Source organism: Trachurus japonicus, chromosome 16 (genome assembly GCF_045865225.1).
Source record: "Trachurus japonicus isolate A0001 chromosome 16, Traja_1.0".
Classification (NCBI taxonomy): domain Eukaryota; kingdom Metazoa; phylum Chordata; class Actinopteri; order Carangiformes; family Carangidae; genus Trachurus; species Trachurus japonicus.
Window position 1 is genome coordinate 32,023,991 of NC_140922.1, and position 12,126 is coordinate 32,036,116.

At 44.3% G+C, this 12,126-nt stretch overlaps 1 protein-coding gene across 10 annotated transcripts in view; it reads right to left on the reverse strand.

The window, feature by feature from the left end:
• mef2d (myocyte enhancer factor 2d) overlaps window positions 1-7,417 on the reverse strand; it is an 81,615-nt gene extending 74,198 nt beyond the window's left edge. For 2 of the 10 annotated variants that reach the window (XM_085803073.1, XM_085803072.1), the window contains exon 1: window positions 7,133-7,401. In XM_085803073.1, the coding sequence (XP_085659199.1) occupies window positions 7,133-7,186 (54 nt within the window). In that variant the 5' untranslated portion in view covers window positions 7,187-7,401. Of the gene's footprint in view, window positions 1-7,132 lie in introns of all 10 variants that reach the window. The other 8 variants (XM_085803067.1, XM_085803068.1, XM_085803065.1 and 5 more) reach the window with 8 other exon arrangements.
• Between the last annotated feature and the right edge of the window lie 4,709 nt (window positions 7,418-12,126).

The window sequence follows — 12,126 nt, forward strand, 5'->3', positions numbered from 1 at the left end:
TGTATTACATATGCTAATAGCCTTTATTTGAATCCATCCTCCTGTCTGACTGCTGGTTACGCCTCAGAAACACAGTTTAGTTTAGAAAAAAACCAAGTCATTTCATTTACCAGCGGAGCCAGTGGGCTGCTCTTTATCGCAGATTTGTCCCTTTTTTATACTATTAATTATTGATACGCTGAACGGCTGAATTCACGACTGGGAGGTTTAAACACTTTAATGTGTAAAATGTTTTAGAAACTGTAAATTACCTACGTTGCTGGGCTAAAAAAGCTGCACAGCACTCAAGTGAAAAGCACCTGTAAATATCCAACTTTACTGACTTTTATTTATTTATATATTTGCTATTTTATTAGAGTGCTGAAAGTGAAAACATTCAGACGGATGCTCAGAGTCTGTTTATGATAATTACTCTGTTACTGTTACTGCAGGATCGATCGATGGACTAATGATGCATCGATCTTGCTTCCAGGGGTTTACCTGCACCGAGGCACGGTCTACTTCCTGGGCCGGACGTAATTGGCGATGAATTGAATAAGTAAAGAAAGAAAGAAAGAAAGAAAGAGGGGAAGAGAGAGGAGATAGAGAGGTGGAGATAAGATAGAGACACAGCTGAGGATGAAAGCGAGAAAAGCAGCCATGTGAGACTCTCTCTCTCTCTCTCTTTCACTCTCTTTCCATCTTTCCATCTTTCTCTCCCACGATGATCACTCCATCTCTCATATCTCTTGATCCCCGACATGTCTAAGCTTCTCTCATCCCTCCTTCTCTCTCTCTCTCTCTGTCTTCCTTCGTCTCTCATTTTCTCGCCCTCCTTTTCTCTTCATCTCTTTCTCTCTGTTGCTTTTTTTTTTCCACATCCTCCCCTCCACCTCCACCTCCTCCCCCCCTCTCTTCCCCCTCTTCTCTCTCGCTCGCTCACTCATTGCTTCCTGCTGCCACAAATCAAATTATATCGGGGTCGTATCCATGGGCAACCGACTCCCCCCCCCCCCCCCCTCTCCCCTCTTCCCCTCACCTCCTCCCCCCATTTCCCACCTCATCACACTCTGCTACCATCATCTTACCTCCCTTCATCTCCCCCTCTCTCTCCATCTTTATCTCCCTGCTTATCTACATATCTCCTCCTCTTCTCTCTCTCTTTTCTCTCTCTCTCCCTCACACACACACACACACACACACACACACACACACACACACACTGAATGAGCAGATAAATTATGTGGCGATGTTGGAAAGGGAGGAAATTACAGCTGTACAGGATGACAGAGAGGTTGGTGATGAAGAACGGCTCTCCTCGCAAATTATAAGGTCGTCCACCAGTACAAACACAGACCTCCTCTCCTCCTCCTCCCCCCCTCCTCTCCCCCTCTCCTCTTTCTCTTCCTCTCCGTCATCAGCTCAGGTTCGAGCCGGGGGTCCGAGAGCTTCGATCGATCGGTTTCAACCCACACACACACAAAAAAAACCACATAAAAGGGTTAAACAACAAGCCGGAGCAGGTAGGTAAATTGACATTATAACAGCAGAAAGTAAGTGTGTAAGTGCCAGGTAACCAATGGCAACTGAAGAATAAGACATCCTCAGTGTGGAGAGAGGAAGGGAGGAAGAAAAGAAAGGAGGAAAGAAAGAAAGGAAGGAGGGAGGGAGGGGGGTTGAGTGGTTTTTTTGTTGGCAGGTTGTGACTGCGCGGCGGCAGATGGATGAGGAAACTTTCATTTTCAGGTCTGAACAGTTCAAACGCTGGGGAACGTGTAACCTACATTACTGTTTCTCTGCTCGACCGTACGACGAGGAGGAGGAGGAGGAGGAAGAAATAGAAGAGGAGGAGGAGGAATACTCTTTTTTCTTTTTCCCTTTTCGTCCCTCAACACATTTAGAGTGAGAGAGGTTATTTCAGGCGTCCAGGATTTCCAAAATAAAAGCCCCGGTGATGATGATGATGACGTGCGGGAGCTTTAAAATAAAACTCACTCATACAGGAAGGAACTGTGTGTGAAGATGAACTGACTGATTTATTTTACTTCAGCTACCGCTTAGTATTAAACTTTAGTAACTCTTTAATTCTGTTTTTCCTTTATATCCTGGACTACAATGAGGACAATGAAGAGTTGTTTTGACAAAAGATTTCTGGTTTGTTGATTTAAAGTGAATAAAAGAACAGAAGAGACAAAGGTGCAGATCAAAACTACAACTCCCATGATGCATTTGAGGATTCATTGAGCTTAAAATTCAAAATATACTCACTGGATTTTGTTTGGGGTGTGTAAATGTGTACTTTCTATGCATTTTTATCTGAATGCAACAACAATAATTTGGTTAAATTCAAAGTAAAACATCATCATTAATACATTTTTGGCAATAATTGAACAGTTAATGACAGGAAATACATGTTTTGGTTGTTTTTTTGCATCAGTTTGGTCTAGAAACATGACAATCATGAGTTTTATCTGTTGTTTTTGACCAGTTTTGAAACTGAAATATAAAGATTTAATTCTTATGGATAAGAAAAACAACTGATATACTGTATATAAAACACTTAATGATAAATAGACAGTAATTGAGAGGAATTATGTATTAATGAATGCAGAACGTGTGGGAGCAGATAAACTTTACTTCTTCTCACTCCTTTTTGAGTATGCAACTTCATTTATTTGTTTTGTAAATGTGTTTACATACAGTTTAGATATTTTATCTGCCATGTTTTTGTGCTTCGACCTTACATACATTTTTGTTTTAACCTAAAAGCCTGATCCAGGATCAGAAAGTGAACTGAAGTGGAGTGAGATGGTCAACGTTCAGTCAACACTCTGCCTGATGTTTGTGTTGAACTTGATGTTTTTCATTTCATTTCTTGAGCTTTAAGCTGCTTTTTCATCTTCACACTTTTGCACCTTTGACTTTATTTTAAACCAAGAAGAACCAGAAAACAGTTTTTAACCCTCTGTCCCTGATGATTCACCTCCAGACCTCGTGTCTCGTGTCCATCAAAGCCTCCAAAATCCTTTTTCCGACCCGACAGGAAAAAATCCAAACCTCCCTCTCCAACCTGGTTTAAAGTATTTTTCTGCTTCTCTCTGACCTCGTCCGGTCCAAACCCGATCCAACCGAGTCCAGTCCTGATCGCTCATCTTTTGTCTCCCTAAGAAAACCTGCTGTATTTTTATTTTATATATATATATATATCTTTATCTTTGTGTGTGTGTGTGTGTGTGTGCAGCTGTCATGTTTCCAGCCGGGGCCCACTCTCTGAACGCTGTTTATTTTGCGGAGCTTATGGCTTCATCTCTGAATCAACACGTAGGAGGGTGACGGGCTGCATGTCCTCCAAAAAAATTCATTTCATTTCCTTTCAAGGAAGCTGCACCGTTCATTAAAGGGGAATTGCGCTTTTTTTTCCTTTTCTTTTTTTTTTTACAATCTGGACCTTATTTCTAGCATAAAATAATAATAAATAGGAGAGAGAAGTGTTAAAGAAGGAGCTGAACAGTCTCAGAGCTGAAGTTTCCGATCGGTTCCTGCTGCTTGTTCATCAACCTGACGGAGATCGATTTCAGCGGCGGCGGCGGCGTGTGATTGTGACACCGTGACCGTGTTCGAGCACGGGGAGCGTCGCCTTATTGACCAACTGTTTGACACCTGATACTGTACCAACGTCAGCTTCACCTCCCCCCCTCCTCCTTTCCTCCTCCTCCCTCCTCCGCTCTCCCTTTCTCTCTGCTCCTTTATGTCCAATTGTGCTCTGATGAATAACAAGCCATCATACTTCTCTGACCCCCTCCTCCCTCCTCCCCCCCTCTCTCCTGCAGGCACTGCTTCTTCTCCTTTATGGAAATACAACCTTTGGAGGTAGGGTGGGGTGTAAATTGCACTTTCTACGCATTTTTGTCTGAATGCAAGTTTGGTTCAATTCAAAGTAAAGCATGATAATTAAAACATTTTTGGCAATAACTGAACAGTTAATGACAGGAAATACATGTTTTTGTTGGCTTTTTTGCATAAGTTTGATCTGGAAACATGACAATCATGAGTTTTATTTGTTGTTTTTGACCAGTTTTGAAATATAAAGATTTAAAGCAGAAGTAAGTGGAATGTTTGTGTTAATATAAGTCTTAAATAGTTATATCTTCCGACAGCAATCACTTCTATAGAGTGTTTGGTCTGAAACACGGGTCTGTCAGTCACTCTGCTCTGCTCTGAGCCGAGGAGAAAACTTTCCTTGTATCCTACAACCTTCATCCAATGAGGAGAGAGAACGGCATAAAGGGGCGGTCCTCTCTGTGTGTGCAGCCAAGGAATGCACGTGAAAGTGGTGACGTGGGGACGAGGGCGGGGAGTGCTAACTCCATCGGCTGACAAGAAGTTAGACAAAACCACCGGATCGCTTACTTCTGCTTTAATGACAGGAAATACATGTTTTTGTTGGGTTTTTTTGCATCAGTTTGGTCTGGAAACACTTTAATCACGGGGTTTATCTGTTGTTTTTGACCAGTTTTGAAATATAAAGATTTAATTCTTATGGCTATATATCAAAAACAACAAATATATGTATATATAAAACACTTCTAATGATAGACAGACAGTAATTGAGAGGAATTGTGTCTTAATTTTTGCAGAAGGTGTGGGAGCAGATAAACTTTACTTCTTCTCACTCCTTCTCGAGTAGCTATGCAACTTAATTTATTTGTTTTGTACATTTGTTTTTGAATATTTTTCTGCCATGTTTTTGTGCTACGACCCCCCCTCCTTCAGGCGCTGCTTCTTCTCCTTTATGGAAATACAACCTGCTCAGATTGATGAGGAGAAAACTGAGGATGATTTTCCAAAAGCCTCCGGCCACCTCCCTCCCTCCCTCCCTCCCTCCCTCCCTCCCCCTCTACTCAGGTCTTATTCAGCCAGACACCTTGCCCCCCCTCTCCCCTAGTGCACCATCACCACCAGCACCTCCACCTCCCTCTGTCTTGTCTTCCCGTCTCTCTCTCTCTCTCTCTCTCTCTCTGCTTTTTGAAGGTGGGCACGTCAAATCCATTACTCAATCTGCTCAATGGAGCGGAGCCCATTTACCAGTTGACTCATTTTAGATGGATCATTTACCCTTTCATCCTCGCTGACAATACCATACTGATGTAACCAGAGGGACTGAGGCTGTTTTCAGGGCTGGGGAGGGAGGGAGGGAGGGAGGGAGGGAGGGAGGAGGGACATGGTGGTATTATACTTTCCCACTGCTCCTTTTCACTGTAGGCGGTGTTTAAAAACCCCATGATGGCTCTGAGGAGTCATATGAGCCTCATAAAAAAGAAAAAGGACGACAGTGTTATGTTGTAGAGAGGACAGAGGACAGAAGTTAGGCTGGGTTATCAAACTGTGGACAACAAACCTGCAGGTTCAGGTGTGTGTGTGTGTGTGTGTGTGTGTGTGTGTGTGTGTGTGTGTGTGTGTGTTTAAAACCAGAGACAGAACTTCACTCATCATCACCTGGAGGAAACCAGTCGTGACGCGTTCACTGTCTCCGTCATAAAACCAGACAGAACATTTTCTAAATTATTATTGCTGATATCATCGGTACTCCAGTGGTTTTACACTGTCACCTCTTAAAGGGTTAGTTGAACATTTTGGCAAATTGGCCCATTGCCATAATCCCTATAGTCATAGCAGTAGGTGCGTTACCTTTAATTGTCGGTGCAAGCTATTTTTAGAACGGCGGAGCAGAGCCGTGAGCTGCTCAGAGCTACGCTACAGAGGAGGCTCATGGGATTTCTTGGTTTCCCTCATCAAACTCATCAAATACACAATCCAACAACTCCACAACGCTCTGGTGGACAAGTTGTGAGCTGCACATTCACCACGCTATGAGATAATAACACAACGTTACCAGACAGAGTTGTTTTAGAGGGAAATACAGAGACTGCTGAATGAAAAACTGTCCCTGAAGGCAACACGCATCAGTGATTTTGCATGAATTTACCTCTAGAACAACTCCGTATACATACAGTAGCTTTAGCATACTGCAATGAGGCAACGTGAACGTTAGTGACGTCGCTCTGTGTCATTAAACCAACGACAAATAAAAATAAAAAGTGATGAAGTTATAAAAAAATAAAACTCCTAATAAGTTTTGGTTTTAAAGTGACAGTTTTAGTTGGAGTAATTACTTTTATGACTTTATATGACTATTTTTTATCGTTATTTAATTTTGTCAACTTGGATGTTTTAGGATGTTTAATCGGGATAAATCGCAAATTAATTGCACACAAGTGTTAATTAAGCCGATTGTAACAGTAACTGTAAATCAGTTTATCATTATTATTATTACAACTGACAGGAGTTTGAAGCTGGAGACGGTTTAGTTTTATGATTCATTCATTCATCAACGTGAATCAAAAAACAAAAAGGAATTTGCATTCACGCGTTATCGTCACGTCGACTCTGACGGCTCCAATTAACACACATCGAGGATCAATTAGAAGTTGAGTGTGTTGTTGAGCTCGTTGACTCATCATCATCATCATCATCATCAAATATCTCCATCGTGTCTCTATGGAGACGTCTCCACTGTGTTAGTGTCCCTGTCACCTTAGTTTAGTTTAGTTTAGTTTTAGTTTTTTTATTTGCACATTATAAAACCTGTATAAACTAGGGATGTGCACGGTTACCCGAGTACCCGGGTACCCGAGTAGGCAATCTACTATCCGGTTACGAATTTATTATCCGGTTAACCTAGGATTAAAAAAACGGCACATTGGAGCGCAGTCTAGTGTCGGATCAAACTACATCATCATGCCATGGTTCGGCTTTTTGTAGTGTTGAACAGTTTCGGATCAAGCAACGTGATTTTCTGCTGTGTAAAAGTGTTTTTGGATCGAGCCTCGGACTTTCAAACCTTTTACAATAATCTGTGGTGGTTCCCTCGGCGTAAACCGTCGGGAGGAAGACGACAGGTGTCATCAAGTCTGGTAGAAAATCTGCTTTCACTTTACAAACATTCTGAAACCTTCCCAGTTATTACCTGAGACGATGCGAGGAAGAGAGGAGCGTAGGCACCAAAATGTAGTGTGGACTAATAAATAAGCACCGCTAATAATTTAAAAAAAAAAGAAAGAAAGGAAGTCATCACACGTTAGTTAGCGCTCACCTGTCTGTTGCGTTCGTCTGTGATCCTCTGAATCTGAATCTTTTTCCTCCCCATGTTTCCGGTGTGGTGGCGGGAGGAGGAGGAGGAGGAGGAAGAGGAGGAGGAGGAGGAGGAGGAGCTGAGGAAGCGTGGAGGTCAGAGGCCAATGGATGGACGGGTGGTCGTGTGTCTCCCTCCTCCTGGTGTGTGGTGTCTCTGTCCCGGCGCAGCAGCAGAAGAAGGGGATGAGGAGGAGGTGGAGGATGAGGATGAGGCTGTCACCTCGTCGCGTTATTTAAAAAAAAAAAAAAAAAAAAAGAAAAGAAAAGAAAAGAAAAAAAAAGAGGGAGAAAGGAGGAGAGGAAGAACGGGGTTCTCCTCAGATCATGGTCCTGTTTGTCCCGGGGCAGCTCGTCCTCTCTCTGCCCTCCCCTTCACCTCGGCTGGGCAGCTCCTGGAAAACAGCAGCACAGGGAGACACGGATGAGACGGAGGAAGAGAAATGTTGAAATATCCTACGTCTGCTTGTGTATTTGGTAGCCTACTGCTTCTGTAAGTTCATGTAATTATGAGGAACGTATGTTTTTGAACATCTGACTATTTCACTCTACTATGGTAATGTAGCTACACTGTGGAAATGAATAAGGTCCAGTAATATGTATATGTTGTTTGTAATTATCTACTGCAATGGATAGTTAAAGGGACAACGAGTTTCTATTTGGTTATAAAAAAGTCTCATATTAATGTGGATGAATCTCCGCTACCCACACTTGTTAATGGCTCCATTTTAGATAAATATATGGTTTTGTCTCTATCGTTATTTTGTTATTATTAGTGGTGGCGGAAACGCTGGGCGAGCCGACCAGCCTTTTCTACTTTCGGTTTGGTGGTGAGTCATGAGAATAACGCCACCAAATCACCGTTTATGGTGGGAACTACGACGGTATGTGATCGTCTTCCAACCTCTGACTTTAATTCTTGATGAATGAAAACATGAGTCTGTCTTGCGCCGGTCAGAGAATTTCACGGTGCGGAGGCTCATAAATGTAGCTAGTGTGAAAACGCTTCGCTTTTCCAAAACTCCTCATTGTCCCTTTAATCTGTGAAGGTATAGACTCCAGGAAGAATAGCGATGGCCTTAGCCAAAGCTAATGGAGAAGATCTAAATAAATGAGAAATGAGAAATGAGAGAGGGGGGAGAGGGAGGGAGAGAGGGAGAGAAAGGGGAGAAATGGGAGAGAGGGAGGGGCTTTGTTTGTATACGTGACCCACTTCAGCTACTACAACAACAACAACACTGTCTCCGCCTTGACCGCTCATGTGGGGGGAATAAATGATGCAGCGAAGCATCCGAGGCGCCATCGCATCATCATCATCATCATCAGGAGCACATAGGGGAGGAAGAGGAGGAGGAGGAGGAGGGGGAGGAGGAAGAGAAGGGGGGGGGGGAGATGGGGGGGTTTGTGGTGCTACACGCAGAGCAGGAGGCCCTCGGGGCCCCGGCGAGGAGGGAGGGAGAGGCTGTGCTGTGTCAGCTTCATTAGAGGCATCACCGCCACATCACTGATCTGCTGGTCGCCCGCGGCAACCGGCTGCCCGACCGGGAGCCCAGGCTGACACGCCGCCGCCGATGAATGTGGGGAGAGGAAGAGGAAGAGGAGGAGGAGGAGAGAGGAGAGGAGAGGAGATGAAGGAGAGGAGAGGAAGAGGAAGAGGAAGAGGAAGAGGAGAAGGTAGAGGAGAGGAAGAGGAGGAGAGAGGAGAGGAGAGGAGAGGAAGAGGAGAGAAAGAGGGGTAGAAGAGGAGAGGAAGAGGAGAGGAGGAGAGGAAGAGGAGGACATGAAAGAGGAGGAGAGGAGATGAGGAGAGAGGAGAGGAGATGAAGGAGGAGGAGATGAGATGAAGAGGAGAAAGAGAGGAGAGGAGGAAAGGAGAGGAAGCGGAGGATAGGAGAGGAAGAGGAGGAGGAGAGGAGAGGAGAGAGGAGGAAGAGTAGGAGGAGGAGGAGAGGAGAGGAGAGAGGAAAGGAGAGGAGAAAGAGGGGTAGAAGAGGAGAATAGAGGAGATGAAGAGGAGTAGAGGAGAGGAGGAGAGGAGGAGAGGAGAGGAAGAAGAGGAGGAGGACATGAAAGAGGAGGAGAGGAGATGAGGAGATGGAGGAGGAGGAGAGGAGATTAAGAGGAGAAAGAGAGGAGATGAAGAGGAGGAGGAGAGGAGGAAGAAGTGGAAAGGAGAGGAAGAGGAGGAGATGAAGAAGGAGGAGAGGAGAAGAGAGGAGGATAGGAGAGGAAGAGGAGCAGGAGAGCAGTAGGAGAGGAGTAGGAGAGGAGGGGAAGAAGGGGAAGAGGAGATGAAGAAGGAGGAGGAGAAGAAGAGGAGGAAATGAGAGGGAGAGGAGAAGAAGAAAAGAGAGGAGAGGAAGAGGGGGAGGAGAGAGGAGAGGAAAAAGAGGAGGAGAGAAAGAGGAGAGGAGAGGAAGAAGTGGAAGAGGTGGAGAGGAGAAGAAGAGGAGGAGGATGAAGGGAAGGGGGAGAGGAGGAGTCAGTTCTCCTCTCCGCCTCTGAGCAGGTTTCAGTCTAACATGACGATCACTGATCGACACAATATGATCATGACAAAAATCCTAATCAATACTAATTCTGATCAGTATTGATTCAACACAACGACTCGTTGACTTTACAAACACGAAGCTTCGATTAAACTTTAAAAAACGGTGGATTTTCTTCACATAAAATTCAAACTTAATTAAAAAATGTGCATAATAAATAAAAAACATGTAGCAGCCAATATAAATACATCAGATAAAACCACAAACTCCAAACTCTCAGGACGCAGCGATCGGCTGTTTGAGTCCAGTTTAATAATAATAATAACTACTACAATCATCACAGTCTTATATTACCTAAAGTGAACGCAGGTCTGATCCCCCTCCCCCCCACACACACACACAACTACTGTGAATCTAACTAACCATGAAATAAGGGGCTGGTCTGAGACACGCTGCAGCGGCTGATCAAAAACACAGGACGGGAGGGAAGGGAGGAGGGGAGGAGGGGAGGAGGAGGAGGGGGGGTTAACCTAATAAATTACAGAAAGAGAGTGAGAGAAAGAGAGGGAGAGAGTGAGTCTGCAAATTCATGCAAACTCATGAATGAATGAGAGGGAGGAGGCGGCGGTGGAGGCAGCAGCAGGAATGGCAACAGACCGTTTTAGGCCCCGTTACTACTATTTGTGGTTCAGCTTTTAAAAATAGCTTCTCTCTCTCTATATATACATACAGACTGTCTGCGTACACACACACGCACACACACACACACACACACACAGGACAGTGGGAGCCAAGTGGCAGCGTTACAGAGCTGAAGCATCTGGAAACAAAAAAAGAAAAAGAAAGGAAAGGAAAGAAAAGAAAAGAAAAGCCACGAGTGCAGACGCCACACCAGCTCTCCGGCATTGTTCACATTCCCTTCTACCTGGGAGAGCGGCGGCGGCTGTGGCAGACGAACGAACGCCCTCTATTTACATCCATTCTTATGAAACAAAGAATGTGAAATAGTCCATCACGGGGCTGACAGCAGCAGAAAGCAGCACGCCTCACGCTACACAAGCTGCAATTGACTTGAGCTTTGGAGATGAGTCGCTTATGAATTATGCACTGACGGAGGAAGAGTGGAGGAAGGGAGTAAAAGGAAGAACCAGGGTGTGTTATGAGTGTCATAATTGTTTTGTAAAATGGTTTGATGGAGAACTGTTTAACATTTTGGAAAATTGGCCCATTGCCATAATCCCTATAGTCATAGCAGTAGGTTCGTTACCTTTAATTGTCGGTGCAAGCTATTTTTAGAACGGCGGAGCAGAGCCGTGAGCTGCTCAGAGCTACGCTACGGAGGCTCATGGGATTTCTTCTTCGTTTCCCCTCATCAAACTCATCAAATACACAATCCAACAACTCCACAACGCTCTGGTGGACAAGTTGTGACCTGCACATTCACCACACTATGAGATAATAACACAACGTTACCACACAGAGTTGTTTTAGAGGGAAATGCAGAGACTGATGATGAAAAACTGTCCCTGAAGGCAACGCGCATCAGTGGTTTTGCATGAATTTACCTCTAAAACAACTCTGTCTGGTAACGTTCTGTTATTATCGTTTGGAGTTGTTGGATTGTGTATCTGATGAGTTTGATGAGGGAAACCAAGAAATCCCATTACCCTCCATATAGCGCAGCTCTGAGCAGCTCACAGCTCTGCACCGACAATTAAAGGTAACGAAACTATGCAATGGGCCAATTTGCCAAAATGTTGAACTATCCCTTTAAAGCACCAGCAGATTGGCATAACCTTCCTGCTAATATCAGATCCAGTTCCTCTCTTGGTGTCCTCTCACCTCGTGGTGACCTGCTCCTGCTCTTTCTGATTTGTTGAATTGATATTAATCATTATACAGTTTGTTTTTCTTTATTGTTGAGAACAGGTTTGTTTGATGAGTTCATGTTTGTCTGTATGTTTGGACCCCCTCGACGAAAACCAGACGATAAATACATCTCAAGGGGTTTATCCAAAGAAAAGAATTAAGAATTAAGAACTGGAAGCTTCATCCTGAGCCTGTAAAATCCACAGCGAGGAGCTGCAGGAACTGAACGTGTCGCTACAAACTGTTGGCAACAGCACAACTCTGTAAATACACTCCAGCCCCCTTCAGCTAAATCTTTTTTATTTTTTTTATTATTTTTTTTATTATCATCATTGTGCTTTAATCCATCTTTAACACCTCGCTTCGTGTGCGTCTCCTCCTCGGCGCAGGTTTAAAAGGTAATGAATTCTACCTGCAGCAGCTCATTAGCGAAGCTCTTGAAAAGAGAGAAGGACGCCGCTAATACGTTGCATGATGCACTCCCTCTCTCTCTGAAGAGGTGTCAGTGAACGCATCTTAACTAAATAACAACACGGCTCTTCATTAGCTACAAAGAGAGAGAGAGGGAGGGGGAGAGAGGGGGAGGAGGAGGGAGAGC